At 42.1% G+C, this 23598-nt stretch overlaps 1 protein-coding gene across 1 annotated transcript in view; it reads left to right on the top strand.

Annotated features, from left to right (window-relative positions):
* Positions 1–22681, top strand: part of ADAMTSL1 (ADAMTS like 1) — a 409980-nt gene extending 387299 nt beyond the window's left edge. The window contains 6 exon segments of the mRNA XM_078152482.1: positions 3556–3768; positions 5992–6172; positions 10860–11067; positions 15234–15343; positions 17297–17517; positions 19927–22681. Coding sequence (XP_078008608.1) covers positions 3556–3768; positions 5992–6172; positions 10860–11067; positions 15234–15343; positions 17297–17517; positions 19927–20033 — 1040 coding nt within the window. The 3' untranslated portion in view covers positions 20034–22681.
* The last annotated feature ends 917 nt before the right edge of the window (positions 22682–23598 follow it).

Below are 23598 nucleotides of genomic sequence, written 5' to 3'. Positions count from 1 at the left end.
GGAGAAAAGTTTGGGAGTCGGGCCTGAAGGCACACCATCTCAGTGCCCTGTTTTTTACTATTAACCTCCTCCAAAACTTTGACTGAAATTCACATCCTCTAGGACATCTACTCAAAGCACCAGCAATGGACCTTCTAACATATCTGAATTTGAAGGCACTATGGTCCTAGCTCTGTCATTTACTAACTTTGCAACTTTGGGCAATGCTATAGTTTGCCCTGCTGTAACATGAGAAGATTGAACTAATTAATGCCTAAAGCCTCTGGTCTCTTCTAGCTCTGATGTTCTGAAATTCCATATGACAGCTACCCCTTTTTTACTAAGTCCACAAGCCCAGCTCATGATGGGGCTTCTTCCTTGTCTCTCTGCTCCCCATCGCCACCTCCTGTGGGGACTAGTGGGTTTAGGATCATAGAATTTAGAGCTAGAAAAGACCTTAAAATCTTTTAACCCAGGGGTTCTTAACTTGTTTTTGTATCAGCCTGGTGAAACCTGTGGACCCCTCAAAATTATGTTTTTAAATTCATAAAATAAAATACACAGGATTATAAAGGAAACCAATTATATTGAAATAAAGATGTATTTTTCCCATCCAAGCTTCCAGACTCCCTGGAATCTATCCATGTACTTTTTTTTGGGGTGGGGGAGCATCCGTGGACCACAGGTTAAGAACCCTGATCTAACTCCAACCCCATTAGAAAACTGAGGCCCCAAAATTTAAATAACTTCTCCAAGATCACGTGTAGAGTAAGTAGTAGAGCTAAAATCTAAACACTGACCCAAATTCAGTAATCTCTGCCCTGTATCTCAGTGTTTCTCTGGTGAAGTGGGTTACTGTGAGAGGAAGAAAGAAATTAGTATGCCTGAGAGAGGTCTGGGGGACACCAAATGCCCTCAGCATGGTTCTTTTTGAACATATCCCCTCAGAAGATCAAACTTCATATTTATATAAACCTGTTGTTTTTTTTAAAGAAAAACTATGGCTTTTACTCACCAGTAATATTATCAGGCTTAAAGAACAGCCTCAGGTTGTTGTCTCAGACTTCCTCCCAATTACTCAGAAAAATCATTCCTAGTAGAGTAGGAGGAATTGACCTTTAGAAGTAAATATGGCAGCACTTCTGGCCAAGTGCTTCCTGGTAACTTATGGATAGCTATATTATCATCTGTCAATTTATAAGGCATGAAAAGAAAATGCTTTATTTGACTAGTATCTACATGGCCTACAATTCCTTTTCATAAGCAGATGTGATAGAAAAATATGCACACTCACTACCTTTTTCTTAAAAAGTAAGAATGCTTGACCTAGATTCAAGAAAGACCCAAATTCAAATCCCAGCTCTGATATCTGTGTGACTGTGGACAAATCATTTCCCTTTGCACAAATCACTTTTCAGATTACTCATCTGAAATAGGATAACAGTACTACATGCTTTCCAGGGTTGTCATAAGGAAGGAGCTTTTAACCTTAAACTGCTCCAGAAATAGGAGTTATCATATATCCTGAAAAGTTGCACTGTTGAAATAAGGTAAGGAATATATCTCTAGAAATAGATTAAAGCTATCATTAAAATTTTAGTAAAGCTGCTTTGATTCAACAAATTAATATTCAATAAATATATATGAAATGCTAGGTCTTAGGCTACAAATACCAGCTCTGTTCAGAAGGAAATTATACTATTTGTAAGCCATTCTGAGAAGTGAAGTTGTTATATGACTTCAAACCAGAACTGTTTCAGTGGCACTTGGTTACCCCGCCCAATCCTTCCCTAGTACTGCCCTCAAGAAGGTTAGTTCCTTTGAACCATCCCCCATGTTGTGAGGCTATTAATGGATAACAGTGAGAGGGGTCCTTAAAACTGACCCCAAAAATATGCAGTTCAGAAGAATTTGACTCTTTCCAAATACTTAGGAAGAATTAATGAGTCAAGCCAAGAGGTCACCTATGCCATTATTGGTACAGCACTTTAGAAACTTGTTTTTTACGTACATATCTCATTTAAGTCTCAGAATGACCCCTTGAAGTTGATAGAACAACTATTATTATCCCCATTTTAATGAGGAATAAGCTGAGGCCCAAAGAAGTAGCCAGTCACACAAGTAAGGAGTAGCAAAATCTGGATTCAGATCTAAGTCTCCTAATGCCAGAGCCATTGCTTTTTCACTACACTACACACTACCTCCAGAGCTCCAGCTTTTTCCAGTGTTTTACCTGACAAAAATACACACCCTATTTACAGGAAGAACAGATACTGCCAAGGCCATCCCTAGTACTAAGCTCCCCCTGTGCTCCTTCCATCTCTCCATGCTAACAGCTAGGGGTAAATCATGATGGATCAAGTCCCTCAGAAGTCCTGCTCTTGTCTCTGACTCCCTAGATAAGAAGGACATTTCCTTATCAGGCCCCCAGTGATTCTTCCTTTAAGCACCATACTGTCCTACAGTTGTCTGCATTCACCATATTCAGCCTTCCTGGAAGACTCAATTTGGTCTATCCCCTGGAAGATCTATTATGATAAAATGACCTGTTTCCCTCTGTTTTGATTAAATTCATTAGCAAGTTGCTAAGTGTGGTTCTGGTCCTTAGTGAAACTTAGTTTCTTCACCTCTTATCTTACCTAAGCTAGTTCTAGATCTGGTCTCAATGCATCCTGGATGAAAAAAACGCTATCATCTCTGGAGGTCATCTCCCCTGGGATGCTGGTAACAGACAATATTCTTTTCACCATTGGACTTCCCACTGAATTCCTGTTCCCAGAATTATCATCTTATTTACAGAGTTGAGATAACTGATAAACCGTAACCCCAGTGAATGAGCACATCTTTCCTGACTCAGGGTACCAACCCTACCCATTTCCCTAGTTTATCTTTGATGATGCATCACTCAAGTAGCCCTGGAAAAATGTATCCCAGTTATTATAATTTTATCATTAGATACTCTGATGGCTTCATCTTCTTCACTATAGATATTCCTCCCATCACTGCAGAATTTGTACAAAGTGAAGTTCAGTCTTTACAAACGTTGCTGGATCCTTATGATTTTTCCTACCATACTGTTTTAAAAGGCCATTTCTTCCATGTGAAATCAAAATGGGGCAGATGCTGTTCAGCAAATGAAAATTGAACTCATGAAAAATGAATACAACTTGTAGACACAATTGAATTAATCAAAAAGTAACATGTCTTCTGAGAGTTTTGAATTCAGTAGTTAATCTTTTTAATTGCTATAACATATTTATGAAATAGGCAGACATTATAAATAAGCCTACTTCAGAGAAAAGGATCTACTGTAAAGGGAACTCTAAGAATATAAAGGGTTCTTCATTCAGGAAACATTTAGGAAGCCCCTACTCCATGCAAAGCATGCGCTGGGAGAGATTTGGGGTTTATGTTAGGTATGGTTCATCAAAATGAAAGTCAGATAGGATGGATTCAAATATCTTTCTTGCTCTGTAGATTCAAATGCCATGGCTTTATAGCAACAATTAAGGCCAAAAAAATCACTTTTTTTGGTGTCTTTGCTGAAGATTTACTTCTTACCTTACGTCCTTCCAGGTTGCCCAGTCCAGGGCCATCCTATGCCTAATATCACCTGGTTCCATGAGCATCAGCCTATTGCTACATCAGCAGAACCAATATACCGCATATTAGCAGCTGGGCAGATTCTTCAGATTACCAATGTCAGTGAAGGGTCTCAGGGTGAATTCAGCTGCCTAGCTCAGAATGAGGCTGGAATGCTAGTGCAGAAGGCATCTGTCCTGATCCGAGGTAAGGAACAGCATTGCCCTATGGTTTGGTTTGGGTGGTGGTTTGCTTTTTTGTTCAACCTGTGATTTTATCAGCATGCGGAACTCCTGATGTAGAAATTCTCTCTACTGATGCTGTTCATCTGTAGATTCTCATCTGTAAATTCTAATTTTAGAGAGCTGCCAATGGCTCTGAGAGATGATGGGGCTTGCATGTGGTCACATAGATGTGTGTATACATGCACACATGTGTCATATATACATACCTATACACAGGTCATACCTATATACAGGTCATGTATCCATACCTATACATGGGTCGTGTGTATGTTATGTGTCCGTATATAAATATGTGTTCCATGTGTATATAATTTACATATACATGCATAAACACACATGCACATGTGTGTGTGTGTGTGTGTGTGTGTGTATATCTCAGACTTGAACTCTGGCCTTCCCAACTCCAAGGCCAGTCCTCTATCCACTATGCCATGCTCAATTAATTAATGAATGAAAAGTATTTATAAAGTGCTTGTTATATGCCAGGGACTGTGTTGAGAGCTGGGACATAAATACAAAAAGCAAGACAATGCAAACAGGAAAACAACACTTTAGGGAGTAGTGGCTAGAGAAAGCGTTTGGGTCTTGGAAATCACATTGGTTTGGTTACGTTCTTGATGTCTTGAAGAAGTCAATGTAAACAACTAGATAGAATTTTCAAGTTCTGGTAAAGCATTAGAAAGTACGGTTATTTCTGATTAACATACATCCTTAGAGGCTGAACCCTAAAGCCAAACAAAATCTCAACCTTCTTAAACTGTGTCTACTTAGGACATTTTGCAATTGAAACACACCCCCTCTCAAGCAGGACATAAGAAGGGGGTACACGTTTAAAATACACATCTGCCTGAAAAGTTAGAGCTAGGGCTGAATACCAAAGGTGGCAGTTTTGTCCAAATGGCAGCATATTTCCTCTATGTTCATTTTCAGTATGGATGATAAAAAGGACCATTAGGGAAGCGCAGGTCTTGTGTGATCATTCGGCTGACAAATGGCCCTGATCTGGGCCCTGTCTGGAAGCTTCAATCTAGAACAAGTATTAGAATTTGAAGCATAGGCTTGGATTCAGCATCACCTCCCTAGGGATACCCTGCCATCAGGCATCCCTGTGCATTCTCCTGGTGCTAATAATAGTAGGCTTTGAAACAGTGGGACAAACTCCAATTGGGCCTTTCTATAGAAACCCATTAGAAACTTCTAGCTTGGCACATCCGGGTTTCTCCATAGCCTATGTGAAACACTTCAAAGAGAAATTCCATTGCACGTTGTTTCCAAAATGCAGGGTTATGAAGGAAAGGAAACAGCTGGATGACAATATGGAAAAGGTAGCCTTGGAAAATATAAAAAAAAATTTCCAAGCCCATAAAACTTCCCTCTTAAGCCCCCTGCTCCCACCTACTCACCCCATAATAACATGGCTTCATAGACAGAAAAATAAAGATCAGTTTCTTGCCGGCCAGCCCTCCTACCCTGCTATACCTCAGCATAGTGCTGGGGATCTGCACAGTTTGTATGGCATCATCTTGCAAATGAAGCACTAAAAATTTACAAGCCCACAAGTATCTTTAAATATTCTCCTGCTGCCACCTACACACACATATACAACACAAGAAAGTAAAACAAACTGTAATTCTCTACATCTCGTTTCACGTCCCCAGCACTTAGCACAGTGCTTGGTATAGGGTACATGCCTAGTACGTGCTTATTGTTTGATCTCATACCATGTAAAGGAAGAATTACTTCAGCGTATCAGTTATTTATCAAGTTTGTGGTTTACAAAATCCATGGGATTTGGAGATACAAAGTTTCTTAGAGATCATTATTACAATATCCAACCATTCCATTTTACAGACAAGGAAACTGAGGCACATACCAGTAAAGTGACTTGCACTACTCACAAAGGTAGTAAATGCCACAGCCAAACCTAGGTTCTGGGACTTCAGATCCCTTCTTCCTCTAACTAAGATCTCATTATAAACTATTATTAAATTTAAAACATATTTATCTGAAGAAATAAGTAACATTATGGGGTGGAGAGAGAATAAAGAAAAGTTCTAGCGTAAGGATGACCCATAAAACCAAACTTGGAGTGATGGGAAGGGGATTAATAGTTACACCTACTGGAAGAGAGAGCGCTATAAGTAACCCCAGGCTATTTTCCAATTTTACCTTGTGGCTGCTGCAGAATACTGGTGGTCAGTGGACAAATTGGTGGGCTGTTCAGCCTCATGTGGGAACAGAGGAGTTCAACAACTCCAGCTGAAGTGTGTGCTGAATAATACCGAGGTCAACCCTTCATATTGTGCGGGAAAGGCTAAGCCAACTGTGCAACCTGTAGCCTGCAACCGAAGAGATTGCCCATCCCGGTGAGTCTGTCCAGCAGAGTACCTGTGTTGGACTTCATCTAACCTATGTCACTCAGACCCAGGGCTAGAGTTTCATGTCACAGGATCACAGGACATAGAGCTCCAAAAGACCTTCGAAATCAGCTAGTTCAACCTTTCCATTTTATCGATGGGGAAGCTAAGGCCCAGTGAAGGAAAGAGACTAGGCACAGAGAGACATGATTCTAACTCAGGTCTTCTAGGACTAAATTCAGTACACTTTCCACCATAGCAAGCTTTCTTCTGGGGAAGCTGCCTGTCAGCTGCCTAATTCACAAGATACTCTCAGCTATGGTACTAGGAAAGCATGAAGAGCCTTATGTCTTTTTCTTCTCTTAATAATTTGACTAATCAATAGACCAGTTTCAGTTAAGAGATATATATCCATTTATTTCTTCAGGACACAATCTTGACACCACACCTACTTAAAGTTGAAGCAAATCTCCATCCCCCATCATTCTGTGTTCTAGGTTTGGGTCCTTCCAAGGGTCACTGGCAGCATACTGCACAACTTCGTGGTCATTAGAACCCTATCATAATTTTACCCAATCTTTATCCTTCCACTCCAAGATTGGAGCAGATGGACACCAAGCATTTTTTGTTTTTGATCTCCTCTCTATGCCTCAAGAGAAAGAATGAATCCCCTGAGGATGGGCCCCCTGATTTTAGGATGCTGGTCAATGGGGGAAGGAATGGGTTCAGTTAGCCTGGGGCCATACCAGTTGAATGTGGTGGGTCAGTACCCAGCTGTAGCAGGGCTAAGCACAGACTGCTACAATGCCATTTTATTACCTTTCCATAAGACGTTCACCTCTTAGGCGACTGTTTTGTCTTTTGCCAGCTGAGTCATAAGGAACAGTTGAAACCAGGAGAGACTCAATGAAATATGAAACACACTCATTAATATCAGCAGTTTGACTTGCTGACGGGAATGTTTCATGGGAATGATTAATGTCTTTTTATACCCTTCCTGAACTGTAACACAGCCCGTACCTTCCCGCCCCCCCAATCCCCCACCCCAGCTCCTGAGAAATTGCTGAAATGGATATTTGGAAATCAAAGTGGATTGAAACGCAGGCCTGAGATTCACCAGGGACATAAGAAGCTGCAAATTCAGCCCTGCCAAGCTGTGTGAAATGAAGAAGAGATCTTTTCTTTGCCAGGAACTTTTTAATTTGATTTGGTGATGGTTGGAGTCAATCAACCTAATTTACTTCTGTAAATGAAATAATAATGGATAGGTCTGCTTGAGTTTCAGTGCCCCTAAGGAGTGTTAAAAAGTACCTCCTGCTTGCTTCCCAAGTAATCATGGATGTGGGCATTTCTGCTGAGCTGGGTTGTTGGTTGGGACTATATACAGAAGAATCTTCTCTCCAAGGCAACTGCAGTATGCAAAGTTACCACAAACCTAGATTTCCTACCAAATGAATAACCAGTTTGTTCCCCATTCCCCTAGGGATCCTCTTCCAAAATCCCAATTTTCCAGGAAGAGAATATCACTATCTCTTTTACCTTTTATCATTCTTCAGATTACATACTTCTTATATTTAGCAAGGCTAATCTCTACAATTTTTATGCAGAAAACACAGTAATGGTCCACAGTTAATAAAAGGATCTCCCTGGTCATTCTTTCTCACCAACACATGTGGAATCATGCTTAGACAGAAGAAACCAGGTTTCTATATTTTTGTTCCTTAGAGATAATACGGGTGTTCCTTATAAAAGCTTGAAGCATTAGACATTCTCCCTCATCAACATCAGAAGACTTTTTTTCACAAGATTAAAGCCATCCTTGTTTTTCTAAATGAAATAGCCAAGAAATAATGAGCAACTTTTTTCTATTTATGTTTCCAGTGTTTTTCTCACATTGACACATCTATTGTAATGTGTCAAGATCTCAATGCCACATTTTTAAAAAGACTGAAAGCTGAAGCACATCAAGGAAAGAGAGACCAGGATGGTAAGAGAATTAGAAACCAGACCAAAAGAAGATCTCACCAAGAAACTGGAGAGGTTGACTTGTGGGGAGCCTGAAGGCTGTCTTCAAGTACTTAAAGAGTTGTCACATAGAAGAAGAATCAGACTGGGTCAGCTTGGCCCCTGAAGGCAAAACTAGGATCAGGAAGGTTTCCACTTCTGTTTGCACTGCCAAAACGATCTTTGGAACAAAAAGGACAGAACAAAAAATCACTAATGTGTATTGATATCCAAGATAAGGAGATAATTGGTGAGCAACTAGTCATCCTTGACAAGTTCAAGTAACAAAGCCCAGATGGATTTCATTCTTAAGTACTGAAAGGACTGACAGATGTGCTCACTGACCCACTGTAAGTGAGCTTTGAAAGCTTTGGGAGAATAAGAGAAGTACAGCAAGATGAGAAACGGGCAAACTGTCCCAATTTTCAGAAAAAGAAAGAGACTAGAGTCTGCAAGCTATAGGCCAATGAGCCTGATTTCAATTCTTGGCAAAATTCTTGACTGAGATATTGAAAGAATAGCTAATGAACATCTAGACAAGGAAGCAGTGGTCACAGTCAGCATGGTTTCATATAGAACAGATAATTGTGGACCATCCTTATTTCCATTTTTGTTAGGATTACTCAACTGATGTCAGAAAAAAGCCATAATAAATAAATATCATTTTACTAGATTCTAGTGAAACATGTGAAAGTCTCTTATGCTGTTTTCATAAATAAAAATTAAGGGATGCCAGCTAGACAGCAGTATAATTAAGTGGATTCAGAATTGGTTAATTGGCTGGACCTCCTAGGTAGTAGTAATTAATGGTTCAATAGCAGTGGAAGGCCGTCTGCAATAGAGTGCCCTGGGGATCTATGTTTTGCTATGTCCTTTAGCATTTTTGCCAAGTGACTTGATAAAAGTATAGAGGGAGGGCATTCTTCGTAAATTTTCGGAGGGCACAAAGTTTTGAAGGATAGATAATTCCTTACATAAGTTAAGATTCAAAAATATCTTGATAGGTTAAAGCACTGGGCAAAATCAAATGTGATGAAATGTAACAGGGAGTTTAAAAAAAAAGACTTCCTCAAATACAACATGAAAGGGACAGAGCTAAGAAATGGCTCATTGGAAAACAACCTAAGAGTTTTATTATACTACTGCAAGCTTAATATGAGTCAACAATGTGAGATAATGGCCAAGAAAGCTATTATCATCTTAGGTAGCATGGTGAGAGGCGTGGTGTCTAGGACTAAGGAGGTAGTAGAGCTATCATCCTCTGCCCTGGTATGACCAACATTATGCACAATTGTGGGCACACATCTCTTGGCTCTGGCTGTCCCTCCTCACCTCTGCCTACTGCCTTCTCTGGCTTTCTTCAAGTCCCAACTAAAGTTCCTATCTTCTACAGGAAACCTTGCCCCAACTCCTTTTAATTCTAGTCCTTCCCTCTATTATCTCCTATGTATCCTGAATGTAGCTTATTTGTATATATTTGTTTGCTTATTGTCTCCCCCATTAGATTGTGAGCTCTTCGAGGGCAGAGACTGTCTTTGGCCTCTTTTTAGATCCCCAGTGCTTAGCACAGTGTCTGGAACATAGTAGGCACTTAATAAACATTTATTGATCGAGAGCATCCAGAGGAGAGCAACCAAGATGGTAAAGGGCCTTGTATCTATGCTGTATGAGAAAGCCTAATCAAAGGAACAAGGTATATTTATACTGGAAAAGAGCAAAATGAGGAGTTGGGGCATGATAGCTGTCTACAAGAATTTGAAGGGCTATCAATCAGTCAAGTATTTACTATGTGTTAAGCACTGGGCTGTCAAGCCAAAAGAGAAGACTTGCTACATTTGGTCACAGGAGGTAGAACTAAGAGCAAAGGTTGGAATACAGAAACAAATCTAGGCTTAATGTACGGAGAAACCTCCAAACATTTTGGGGGTATGGGACAGTATTCTGATATTTTATCTATATGTGCAACTCCTATTATGAAACTCTCTACTGAAAGAGAATGAATCTTTAACATGGAGTTGGAGAGTTGTCTGGGCCACTGAGAGTTTGCCCATGGTCTACATAGCTAATCTGTATTAGAGACAAGTCCTTCTGCCTCTAAAGCTGGCTCTGTATCCACTCTGCCATGCTGACTCTCTCTTAACAATCACAGCAACCCAAAAGTAGAATGGCTTTCCTCATATGTTGCTGGGTTCTGCCTCACTTAAGGTCTTTAAGCAAAGACTGGATGGCCATTTCTCAGGTGTATGTTAGAGATGATCCTTTCTCAGCATAGGTAGGGGTTAACTAGACCTAATTCAAACCTTCTTTCCCCTTCTAATGATCTTGAGAGTCTCTGGAGCATGACAACTACCAACATAAGAGAGGACTTCCACATAGCACCTCTGTGATCTTCTAATCCTTCCGTGAGCTGACACTGTTGGTTTTCTGAGTATCTTTCAAAATCTACCTTTTGGGTCCATTGTCTAAACATTTAAAGAGAATTCTGCCTGTTGATTCCACACTGTGTTGTGTGCAAAATAGATCCACGGTATTGGTTATGAAAAATGGCATCTATGTGTCCAGATTGCCACAAATTAATATCTGCAAAGAGAAAGGTAAACTTTGGACATCTGGGAAGCTCCTTCTTGTGGCAACCAATGATGCAATCCAAGTCCTCATGACTTGCCTAACCCTTCTCCCCCCCTTCTAACAGGTGGATGGTAACTTCTTGGTCATCCTGCACTAGAAGCTGTGGGGGAGGGGTCCAGACTCGTCGAGTTACATGTCAGAAGCTGAAAGCCACTGGAGTCTCGGTACCTATGTCCAATGATATGTGTTCCCAACTGGCCAAACGACCTGTGGACACCCAAGCATGTAATCAGCAGCTCTGTGTGGAATGGGCCTTCTCTAGCTGGGGCCAGGTAAGGAACTAGACACCTTTTAATTTTACTTTAAAGATAAATTTCTTAGTTTGTTTATAGTTGCTTACAAAGGTATGAGCAGAATACCACAACTGCAGCCTCCCCTACTTCTGTAGAATATTCTTCTTTTCCCATCTCTCTTTCATCCTGTTTCAAGTCCCCTTCCTCATGCTTAATACCATATCCTACTCCCCAGATTTTTTACCTCATTCTCTATTTTAACTCTTCTGATGTCTTTCCTTGTACCCTGCTATTCTCTGCCTTATCATCCCTTTAGATTTTCACATTTTCCTGTAATACCCTAGGTCTGCTAGAGGTACCTACACCCTCATGCTTAACTCTGATAGGGACTATTCTTCATTGTCTGCCAGACAATGTTAGAGAAGATGAATCCTATCCAGTAGGTATCACCTCAATACCTTTAATATATCATTTCGAGCCCCGTTCTATTTCCAAGTCTACCCCTACTTCACATACACAAGAATAAAGTAAGCCAGATATAATTACAAGAAAAGATGTTTGCAAAGAAAGACTATCATTTGGAATGTAATTCCCATGGCTGTACAGCAGGTAGCTGGTATACTTTTCCCCCAAAAGCCTAGAAAATGGAAACAGTCCTGCACATGAAATAGTAGCCTTAAGAGCCATTATCAGTTTGGGGCTAAAATCTTCCATTTTATTTAGGCCATTCAAAAACTGACAATCAAGTTTTGAATTGCACTGAAGGATGGCATTGGTTCAGAGTGCCTTTTATCTTCAGAATATTTCCAAGGATGAAGATTAACAAATGGAAAAAAGAAAAACAACTTTGAGCACTGATAGATCCTTTAGAATCTATTTTCCTCTCTCAGCTAGATTCTGCCACCCATCACTCCCAAGAGGGACTGCAGTTTTTTCTTTCATTCTTCCTAGTTTGGCTAGCAAATGAGAACTCAAATCAAGAAATCTATCTGTCTCACACACACACACACACACACACACACACAAAGCCTAAGTTTTCTAGTAAGCTAACCAAAAAGCAGATAAGATAATAAAATTCTCCCAGTCTCACTTCTAGTTTCCAAGATGTTATTACTTTCTATGAGAAGAAAAAACTCAGTATCTAGAATCTTCTCAAAGTCAGAGATGCCTCTGACCCAATCCGACACGCATTTATTAAGGGTTTACCATATTCAGGGGACTGTGCTTGGTGCTAGAGAGGCAAAGACAGAATGAAAAGAAGCCTTTGCCCTCAAGAAGCTTGCCTTCTATCACAGGCAAGATTGAACATGTAAAAAGATAAGTATCAATATGACAACTTGAGGAAAGACAGTGAACTACGGCACCAAGAAAGGCTTCCTGCAGGACAGAGAATTTCTAGCTTTCTTCAAGGCTAACATATGGTCTCTTTCAAGTCTTCCCTAAGTGCAGAAACCTTGGAAAGTAGCAGAAAACCAGTGGATGTTCAGCCGGTTCGGTGATCTGAAGTCTAGTCCTCCAAAGTCAATGTTGTTCTACACACTTTGAAGACCTATTCTATACATCTCTAATGGCTGTAATAAATATATGAGTTAGGTCAAGAGAATGCTAAGATAGCATCACTGGAAATAGGGGGGAAAGCCCACGCTCACTTCCAGCTTCTCTTGGTAAATGGTGCAGTTTAGAATCACTGTTTTCCCTCTCTCAATGCCACCGTTCACTCCAACTCAGGACTTAATTATTGATTCTTGAATAGTCCAAACAAAATGGAATATTTTAGCCCCAAACTGATAATACCTGTTAAGACTTCTACTTCATATGCAAGACTCTTCCCATTTTCCAGGTTTTGGGGGGAAAGTATTGCAGTTTTTCTAAATTTAAAAAGAAAATTATAACCAAAGCAAAATTCCCTCTCCCAGCAGGATTCAGCTGTCATTTTAAACTAGCCCTTATCTTGCCAACTGGGATGCTCACTATAGTCAGCATTATTTTAACTCATTTTTTTAAGTAACTAGAAAATATTACTACAAAGTTATTGGTGCCTTTGGCAAAATGGCACCCACTGACATGAGCTGACCAGAAATAAAGGCATTGAAGTTCTTGGATGTATCCTTTGGAAAACATTCACTCTTAAGTTCTCTGCTATCAAAGATCTAATGTTCTGGGCAGAGGCACGGATATGCTGTTTCACGGTACCAAAATTCAGTTAAGGGTTTCAGACAGGGACAGGCTACTTGATGCCAGATCTCTGTACTGCCTGGATGGCTACACGCCCTTCCTAGCTTCCCCCTGTTCTCTTGCATGCATATCATCCACTTTTTCCGACTCTCCAATCTCAATAAGGATCTTCTTGCCCAATCAGGCACTTCCATGGATTCCAATTAGGAACAGATCTGGTTTCTACATTATGTTATCAGGGTCATCAGAGGGAGCATCAGGTTCGCATTCAGCAAGACGGAATGATCCTTTCCCAAGAATCTACCCGGGATCTTCCTCAAATGACTTCTGTCCTTTTCTATCATGGATTATAATCAATTACTTTATCTCACAATCCTATCATATTTTACTTGGAATTTTCCTTTGAGATTCAGTTATTCAGTCAGCAAACATTTACTAAGCACTTTCTTTGGCCTTAATACAGTAGTAGGTAATGGAAGAGACCTAAGAGATGGTCTTCCCTTGTGGAACTACCAGCCTAGCGGAGGGAAAAGCCACTAAAACAGAGAATTATAATACTCAGTATTATATCAGTGCCTTAGGAAAATGTCAACACAAAATACTACGTCAGGTCCAAGTGTGAGGTGGGGATAATTTCACTGACAAGGAAGTAGAGTCTTTGAGTTTCTTCTATTTTTAAAGGATGGATAGAAATTTAACAAGATTGGGGGGTGGGAGGGGAGGAGGAGAAGGAGGGCACTGAGACAGGAGAGTGTGTCCCTATCCAAACATTCACACCCACATTTCTATGAAAATGCCTTTGTAACAGTGACATGCACATTCTTGTTTCTCCATCTCTTTTACTTCAATAACGCTAGAAGAAATAATGCTGATATTTCCCTTGGGAATTAAAAATATTTCCTCAACCTTCAAAAACCTGGCTTGGTCTGATGCCCTTTATGGCTGACATTTCTCACCTTCTCCTGAATAACTCCCTGTGGTATTATGAACATTAAAGTCAAGAAAGGACTTTTAAGAGCCCAGAAGTGAATCACGGCCTTAAGAAGCTAAGTATAAAGCTACATCCCACTATAAGGATCAGAAAGGAGTTGTCAATCTTTTTGCTGTGCTGTGTTGAATACAACTAGAGATATGTGGGGCATTGGCTAAAGCCTGATGAGATTTATGTCTTTCAGAGATCATTATTATAGTGGCATTTATCTTAAAGGGAGTTGATTCTGGATTGCTCCTTTCAGTTCCCAGAAAAGCTTTCCTCAGTGCTATTCGTCAGCAATAGAGTAGGGGCAAGTCAGTGACAAAGGGCTGGCTGGCTTCCCCCATCATTTACCCCTGGTATTTTCCCAAGTGCACCAAACTCCATTCCCTTCGTGCCCCAGGTTTCACATCTGCCCCATGAACACCACAGAAAGCTCTTACTTTTTCCCATTTGGGCAAGCTTTGGAGATGTGCATTCCTTCATTTTTCTGCCCAGTTTTTAACCTGGAGACTATGAAACCAAGGGCAAATTGGAGAGATGGCAAGGTTTGGTTTCTTAATTTTGCAAATAAAGAGTTATTGGTTTTGAAAAGCAATAACTCAGTGGGGGCCACATTGTTTTCGATGTCCTCCACTCCCAGGGTCCCACTTATATTTCTCAAAACTTTATTGCAAGATACACTTTCAAATGATCAGTGTGGAAGAGAAAAAAACAAAGATTCTCAATCTGGCTCCTCATTTGTTACTAGTAACCACTTTATGATAGAATATAGTGCATTTGAGCTATAAGGAAAACAGTCCTAATCATCCAGTGACTCTTTTATTCCCCATCCCTCGTGTCTTTGAGGTAATTTGATTTTGGATGAACTAAAAACAAGAAAAGAGTCCCATGTCCCTATGCCTCCAAGTCTTTTTGAATTCACTGAAGTCCATTTGGAGGATCAGGCTTTGATCTTCATGCTTCCTATCCCTCACCAAGAACACTTCCACAGAAGAAGCTAAACTCCATCCCTCTCTTCCTTTCACGTAATGCCTTTCTTCTCCCGGTCTAACAGTGTAATGGGCCATGCATCGGGCCCCGCCTGGCCGTGCAGCACAGACAGGTCTTCTGCCAGACAAGGGATGGAATCTCCTTACCTTTTGAGCAATGTAGTGCCCTCCCAAGGTAAGAAAACCCCTGCATCCTTTCTCCCACAGAAATGGGAACTGAAGAGCTTTCTAACCAAAATTCGCTATCCCTCCCACCCTCCAGTTCCTAAGGATAGGATTTTACCACCTCACTCTATCACTCACACTCATTTTCCAAAGTTTCAGAACTTTCAGGGGTGGAGGGGGAGATACAGCGGAGACTGAGGGCTGGGGTGATAAGGCAAAAACATCAGCTGCCAAATGAGTAAACTTGGGTGCACCTACCCCACCAAAGAACACTACCCACTGAACCCAAAAAAGGGCCTCAACAAGATCTATCCCTGGCCCCATAACAATCAGAAGGCCAGCTCAGGCCAAGAAAACCCTGATCTTTAATATTCCCAGGGCAGAGAGGGGAGGGGAGGGTTGACAGTGGCCTAGGACCCTCCTCTAACCCTGAGTCACACAAGAGAGATTTTCTCAGTGCTGGCATCCCATTTGGTCTATGCCAAAGCAATTCCCACAGAAGGAAACATTCACCCCATCTCTCCCTCAGCAGTCTTCCTGAGAGCCAGACTCTGTCTGAAGGTACATTCAGCTGCCTGTCCATTGCAGAACAGAAGGCCATGTGCTCCCTGGCTTGTGTCTACATCCTTCTTCTTATCCAGGGCTGTGTAAAGCCCATTAAACAGACATCAGTCCTGCCTCCTTGAGATCCCAAGACAGCAACACTGAAGAAGAGAGTCACATATAAAGCAGTCCCACCTAGACCCCCACTACCTCAGCAGTCAAAGAGCTCCAATTCTGTTAGCATGGCAATTCCTTCAACCAACATCAAGCAGAACCTTCTATAACTTAGTGGATGGTCTTTAAGGGTTGCTATATCCAAAGAAATTCATCAACTTATGGCCAACCCTTCTGGTCTTCAGATTGCAGACTTATTCTCTATCACTAAGATAGTATTTGAGCCCTTTACAGGCTGGCAGAGCAGGTACTTTGCCAGCCTATCCTTAAAGAACCCAGGGTTACTCCTTTGCCATGGCAAAGGGATTAGGCACTGGGGAAAGGGAAAAGGAAGTGAAGAAGCAGTTATATAGCACCTAGGCAATGTGCCTAGCATGGTACAATTATTGTTTCATTTGATTCTCACAACAACCCTGAGAGGTAGGTATTATTATCCCCATTTTACAGTTGAGGAAAATGAGGCAAAAAGAGGTTAAGCGATTTGCCCAGGGTCACACAGTTCATACATATCTGAGGCCATATCTGAACTCAGGTCTTCCTAACTCCAGACTCAGCACTCTATCCACTGTGTCACCAGCTGCCTCTAATCAGATGCAAGTATGCTGAATAAATACAACAATTAGTAGGTGGCAGAGTAATAGGACCACAGGGCTACAGCTGGATGGGACCTTAGAGGTCATCTAGTCCAACTCCCTTATTTCACAGATGAGGAAACTAAGACTCAGAAAGTGACTTCACCAAGGTCACAAATTAACATGGCCATTAATTAGGTCATCACAGCTCCCGGATTAAAATCCAGGTTTCTTGATTGCCAATCCAGTAAGGATCTAGGTGGGCAGGGCTCCACTGGCTTCTCTTTTCATTCCCAATGTTTATTCTCCATGTGTTTGCCCTAGCTCAGCAGGCACATAGAGGGCGAGTCCCAGAACAGTAAATGACGATTTCCAATGAAGCCACTGTATTCTGGTCATGGATATAGTGAAGAGAGCACTGTATTTGGAGTTAGGAGACTCTTAGCAGTGGTGTGACTGTAGGCAAGTCACTTTAACCTCTCTTTGCCTCAGTTTCCCTATCTGGGAATGAAGAGAGTACCTGTACTAGCTACTTTGCAGAGAGTATAGGGAAGAAAATTTAAAGCTGAGGTAAAAGGCTAGTAGTTGTTGTGGTAGATGTCTAAATTCCTAGAAGGTGATGCTGTCTCCTGCTCCTTAAGAATGCTGGTAAACCCCCATGCATTTCCCCTTAGGCCTGTGAGCACTCAGAATTGCTGGGCGGAAGCCTGTGGAGTACACTGGAGGGTCAGCCTGTGGACACTGTGTACAGCGACGTGTGGCAACTATGGCTTCCAGTCTCGCCGAGTGGAATGTGTGCACATCCGCACTAACAAACCCGTACCAGAACACCTGTGCTCCTGGAGACCCCGCCCCGCCAATTGGCAGCGCTGCAATATCACCCCTTGTGAAAACAGTACGTTCCAACCCAAAAGAATCCTCTGCAATATTCCAGCAGGGCTGCGGGTCCAGAGGGCAGCCCCAAGGGCCCGGCCCCGTGGTTAGTGCTATGGAACGGTTTTTTTTTTAAGGATTACAGTCCCCAGGCTGCATAGACCAATGTCCTCAAAAGGAACCTTTTCCGTGTACTTATGTATCTGTACACATGCGTGTACAAGGGTATGTGCACATGCACATACATCTACACATAGAGTGCGCATGTGCCACAAAATCTGGGTTCTCAATTTACTGCTCTATTGGTCAAGCATGATGGGTGTGAGCTGGGGTCTCCGGTCCTCATCTGGAGAAAGGGAGAGGTTAGGCTCCTTTGGGGAGGACAACCGGTGGGAATCTAAACACACTCAGCGTCCAGCTCACGTGTGGGCAGCAGGCAGCAAGCAAAGCCTTGCCAATTAAAATAAGCATTATAAACACCAGAGAAGAAAACCACGAAGTCCACTTGGAAAACCACCATTGCAGGGTCTCACCATGAAACAACAAACATCCCTCTTGGCCATGCAGTAACCAGAACTCTTCAAGGCACCAACACACATGCATTTTGCTATTTGACACCCTTTTTTATAGACACGAAGAAGTTGAGGGCTGAAATGGACCTCACCTCTTTTTTACAGATGAGGAAACTGAGGCCCAGAAAGGTGGAGGGACTTGCCTGAGGCCACTTAGTAAGAGTTAGAGCCTGGATTTTTCTGCCTCCAACTTTCCTACTCTATCAGAGGATGTTCCTGTCTCCCTACCCCAAATCCCCACAGCAGAATGTCCAAATTAGCTGAGGATTTGTTTTTTCACATTTCTCAAATCCTTCTATCATAAAGACTATGCTTCTGTCTTAAGGAAAAATGCAGAAACTATAGGACAAAAAGGAGGAAATAGAAAATTAATCTAGGCATTCCGTTCTTCCTATCATGTCAGCAAGAAAAATATTCTTCTGGTGAGAGACAAGCAAGGAGGTGCAGAACAGCTAATTTTCTTAAATGACATCGATTTGGTTGTTCTGCTCAGTCGGCAAAGAGGCTCCTAAAACAATGACAAATTACAAAACAAACTGTTCACCTTAACAGAGTTAATTACCAATGTTGTCTTTTTCCTGTTCTGTAAAGTTCTTTTCATCACATCAGCAAATGTTTCCCAAATACCTGTTGTGTGCAGAGGCATTCACTGGGCATCGTAATACGGCCAACACTGCCGCTAGAGATCTATAGTATTCCTGGTAGTACGGCGTCCCAACGCCAGGTCCTCTACAGCAAAACCTGACAAGTTGTACCAGTACTTAATAACAGACACTACCTCAAAGTAGAGCCGAATTTAGTCCCGTTTGAATCCATTCAAATTCAATTAAACAAACAGTTAAGTCCCTACTATGTGCCAACACTGTGCTTGGTGGTGACTGTACAAAGAAGAACAATGAAACAGTTCCGGAGGAGATTACGATCTAGAGGTGTGAAGGGGAAGCTGTTGTCGAGAGCAAGGCAACACACACAATTTAATAACATAAGGAAGAATATGATTGAGGTTAAAAGTGCTATGAGAAATTTTACGTGTAAGAGACCTGAAGGAGTTAGGTCTGTAGGATCATAGGATCATACATCTAGAACTGGAAGGGACCTTAGAGATGAGGAAACTGAGGCCCAGAAAGGTTGTGATTTGCCCAGGGTCAGAAGTGGGATTTGAACCCAGGTCTTTCTGCCTTCAAGTCTAACACTCTATTCACGATGCTTCCCAATATCAAAGGTGCCTCACTGAAAGCCTGACATCTTAGCCGCCAAGGAGTTATAGAGAGTCTTCAGTATGCTCTGATTACTTCTTCATCTATGACGAGACATGCTAAAGATGCGTTCTCACAGCATCGACATGTAATAGAGGCACCACCTTCTTTTTTCTCATTTGCCCTTTTTTGTCCTTCATTTTATAGATAATGGTGGACTTCTTCCTTTTCCTCAGTGTCCCTTTCTTCACCCCTTACACTGTCAAGCTTGCCATGACTGACAGAGGATGAAGGCCTTAAGAGCAGTCGCAGGCAGGCTAATGCTAGATGGTGACAGGGAAGGAGAGATGGAGAAGGAAGCCAAGGTTCCCACCTCCTCTACTGCCAGGGGAGAGTGGTTGGTGCATCGGATGGGAGGAGGGGTCTATCAGCCTGAAAAAGAGAAAAATGCTTATTCTGGGCTCAGATTCATCAATTCCACAAAGCTGTATTTAGCACCTAACATGTGTAAAGCATTGGGGCTACAAAGAGAGCCTCTGGCCCACCCAGGCTCCCTTAACCACACCCCAGGGCCTGCCTGGCCTACACAGAATGGCCTTTGTTTGTCTTTATTTCACCGTTTCCTTTCTGTCCCCTTTCCCCACCCCCCTCCTCCTTTCCCAGTGGAGTGCAGAGACACCACCAGGTACTGCGAAAAGGTGAAGCAGCTGAAACTCTGCCAGCTCACCCAGTTCAAATCTCGCTGCTGTGGGACTTGCGGCAAAGCCTGAAGATAGGAGCAGGGGCTTGCTCTGCTCTGGCCACACACAAAGGACTCATGCAACCAAGCGGGACAGAACTCAAGCCTTCTTCATTTTATTTATTTATTTTCCCCTTTCTTCCGCCTCCCTCCCCATCCCACACACGCACCCTCATCTGACTCCCTCCCCTTGATTATAAGGGCCTCGACAAGCTTTCCCTTCCACACTTCTGGAAGACAGAATGCGATAAAGGCAGGAATAGCTAGAATTATAAAAGGAAAGGAAGAAAAAGGTTCTAGGCTAAACCAGGCCCAGAAGAAGCAGGCTGCTTAAGGGGGCTTCCCCCAAGATGACACAGAGAAGCTAGGAAAAGGTGAAGTCCACCAAAGCCACCACCAATGCCACGGGCCCCAGGAGGCAAAGCCTCTACCATGCCTAGTTAGCTCAACAGACAGGGGGAAGAAAATTGAAAAAAAAGTGGAGGGGGTAGATTTGTATGTATTTACACAAACTTTGGACAACTAACAGGGTGTTTGTTTTGTTTTAGAGTATGAGTGTGTGTGTGTGTGTGTGTGCGTGCGTGCGTGTGTGTAAAAAACACAGGATTGTCTCAGCTGCCTGCCATATCCTCTTTGTCATAATGAGGACGACTGGAGGGAACTGAGAAGAGCAGGCATTGAGCTGGAATGGGAACCAGTCTAGAACCCAGCCCTTCTCCTTCTTTAAGGGGGAAAGTAGGAAATAAGGTCATACGAGAGTGGGATATAAAGGGAATGAACTGATAAACAGTGAAGGGGATGAAGAAAGAAGCACTAAGAATTATGAGGTACAGTATTATCTATAAAACAAAGGGGACGGGGAAAGAGACAGGGAAAGGGTGCGTGCATGCGATGGGAACTGGAGGTATAGTCTGGTACCATGTCAGAGGTTGTCATTGACTTAAGAGTTGAAAGGAACATTGGAGGTCAGATGACAAACCCAAGGCCCAGAGACGTTAAGTGACTTACCCAAGGTCACATGGTAAGCAACAGGGCTGGGATCTGAACCCACAAGCTCTGGTTCCAATCCGGCCCACTTTCCTTTGGATAACACTGCCTCATAAGAACCAGTTATGCTGGGCTCAAAAATGCCAGGTATCCCTTCAACTCATGGGCTTGTGCTCCCTTAAGTCAGCTCTCAGAGCTGGCAGAGTGCTTTCTGTTTGGTAAATGCCCAAATCCTTCCTTTGGGAATGAGGGAGGCTTCTGGGGAAGGGACATTCCCCATCTGAGGCCATTCTTTTCTATGCTGCAGCATTCAAATGGGATGGCCTAGTGACGTGTAGTAGCGGGAGCTTTCTATTGACTGGCCAATGGCACTGTAGGAGCCACATGTGGGATAGCAGGGGCTGGAAAGCTTCATCCTTCTCCCTTCATGCCTTACAAGTAGGGGTGTCTTGGGCAATGGAAGGACCTGGCTCTTGTGAGGCCTTTCTGCCTTTGTAGCTCTGGCAGTCAAATAAGGTTGTAACCCCCTGTTATTTTGTATTAGAAAGCTTCATTCAACCAACCATGAGCTCCCCAACACTAATCACATTTATGCTTCAAAGGCACACAAAGACTTTATTTGGGAGACTCTGATTTTGGAACAACTTTCCATTTCCCTTGTTATGACAAAACCTGGGCACCGATGCACACTAATGACTGGGAAGGGGTAGTGCCTCTAGAGTGAGCCACAGCACTGCCTCTCTGCCCACAAAAGAATAAGGCACTACTCAACTCTGGGAGTGCCACCACTGGTGCCCCAGCTCTGTCTTCAGCCTTAAAATTCATTTGGGGAAGTCAACATCAAGGTCAACGGCAATGTTCCTCTGCCGTATCCTTCACACAAGAAGCAATGAGGAAATGGTCAGAATGTGTCTCTCTCCATTCTTCCTCTTCCTCCAGAATTGGGCTCCCAGAAATCATGTTACTTAGAATCAGTGTAAGTTTTATTTAAAATAAAAAGAGAATGTCTTCTATGTCTGTATATCTTTTGTGTATATTTATTAGGATTTCTTGTATAAAAAGTGCAATATTAATAATTGTACATGATGTTGTCCAGATAAAACTATTGGGGTGGGGTGGGGGGGACTTTTAATGATCTTCCTGAAATTGTGTTCCTGTCAAATCGGTGGTGATATTGTATGTTTTTCTCTTTTAAATGGCACGTGACATCTAACTTGGGAATACATTCATTCACTGTGTACAGAATACATGATAAAACTCTTACACGTGGGATGATGGGGCAATGAGAGGGGCTTAATTTGTGACTTGGTAGTTTTGCATGGAATAAAGGGCAGATCCCTTTAATAATAATGGAGTGATTGTTTCTAGTTCAGTAGCTAATGGAAAACAGTGGGAAACTGTACATTTCATAACTAGTGAAACCTTTCCAGTGCAATCACCAGTAGGGTTTTTGCACCTGGGACTAGGCTTTGCAGAAATCCCCAGAGAGCCACAACTTGGAATGGAAAACTCTGAGCTCTCTTGCATGGAATGAATGTACTTTCAAATGTTTGTCCTGTGAATTGTGACTTGGCAGCATCGCAATAAGAGGAGAAGGGTTGCTAAATACTGTGGAAGGATGTGACTCCTCCCTGAAAAACACAAGCCTGTATTTATATTTTTTGTACAGATAATGCAGCTTATTTATTTAAATTCTGTTGTCAGACTCGTTATTTATGAAGTCTAACTGGTTCAATGTTCTGCGGAGTGAAAGTCTCACCCCCACCCCTTCATAACATGGCTCTCAGCAAGGTTCCTTTCTTTGGTCAGTAGCATTTTACAGCATTACTAGTCAAATCAACAAGCAGTTAATAAGTCCCTACTACATGCCAGGCACAGCACTAAGTGACTGGGATACAAAGAAAGGCAAAAAAATAACTGAAAACTATACAGGACATACTCAGGTAGAGAGAAACTGATAGTAGACACCTAGAAATCAAACAACCATGTAACCAATGTAACAGGCTGGACATTGCCGTCTAGAAGCAACAGGGCATAAAGAGAACATCATAGACTTCAGTCTGAAAGAGACTCTAGAGTTTATCTTATCCTAGAATCCTAGGGCTAGAGCTGAAAGGGAACCCAGGGGCCGTCCAGTCTAGCTCAACTCCCACATTTTAGAGATGAAGAAACTGAGCAAGCCAGGAGTGGTCACCAGAGGTCATACCAGTAATAAGTGGAAGGGGCAGGATTTGAATCCAGGGTCTCTGACTCTACAACTAGTCCTCTTCCATAAGCACCACAAGTCAACAAGAATGACATTGGTTGGATCTGGCCCCCAACAATGACTCTGTGTATCTAATTCCTAGCCTATCTAATGAGGATCATACTTATAGTGTCAACTATAAGGACAAGACATTTTGTTAGCTGAAGTGACCTGAAAATGTGAGCTACTATTGTCAAAGTTTCAATTTCCTGACCTCAAATGACAATACATAGCACACAGGGAAATGTATTGAAAATCACTTCAAGAGATTTTAACACAGGTAACATTAGGAAAATGAGGCATATTCAGTTGTAGAAAATGATTCAATGGGCTGAAATCTTTTCTGGGCATTAGCCTGCCCACC

The sequence above is a fragment of the Phascolarctos cinereus genome, unplaced genomic scaffold, assembly GCF_003287225.1.
Source record: "Phascolarctos cinereus isolate Bilbo 61053 unplaced genomic scaffold, phaCin_HiC Scaffold_4;HRSCAF=312, whole genome shotgun sequence".
Classification (NCBI taxonomy): Eukaryota; Metazoa; Chordata; class Mammalia; order Diprotodontia; family Phascolarctidae; genus Phascolarctos; species Phascolarctos cinereus.
The sequence above is the reverse complement of the archived record's forward strand: the minus strand, read 5'-3'. Positions and strand labels throughout refer to the sequence as shown.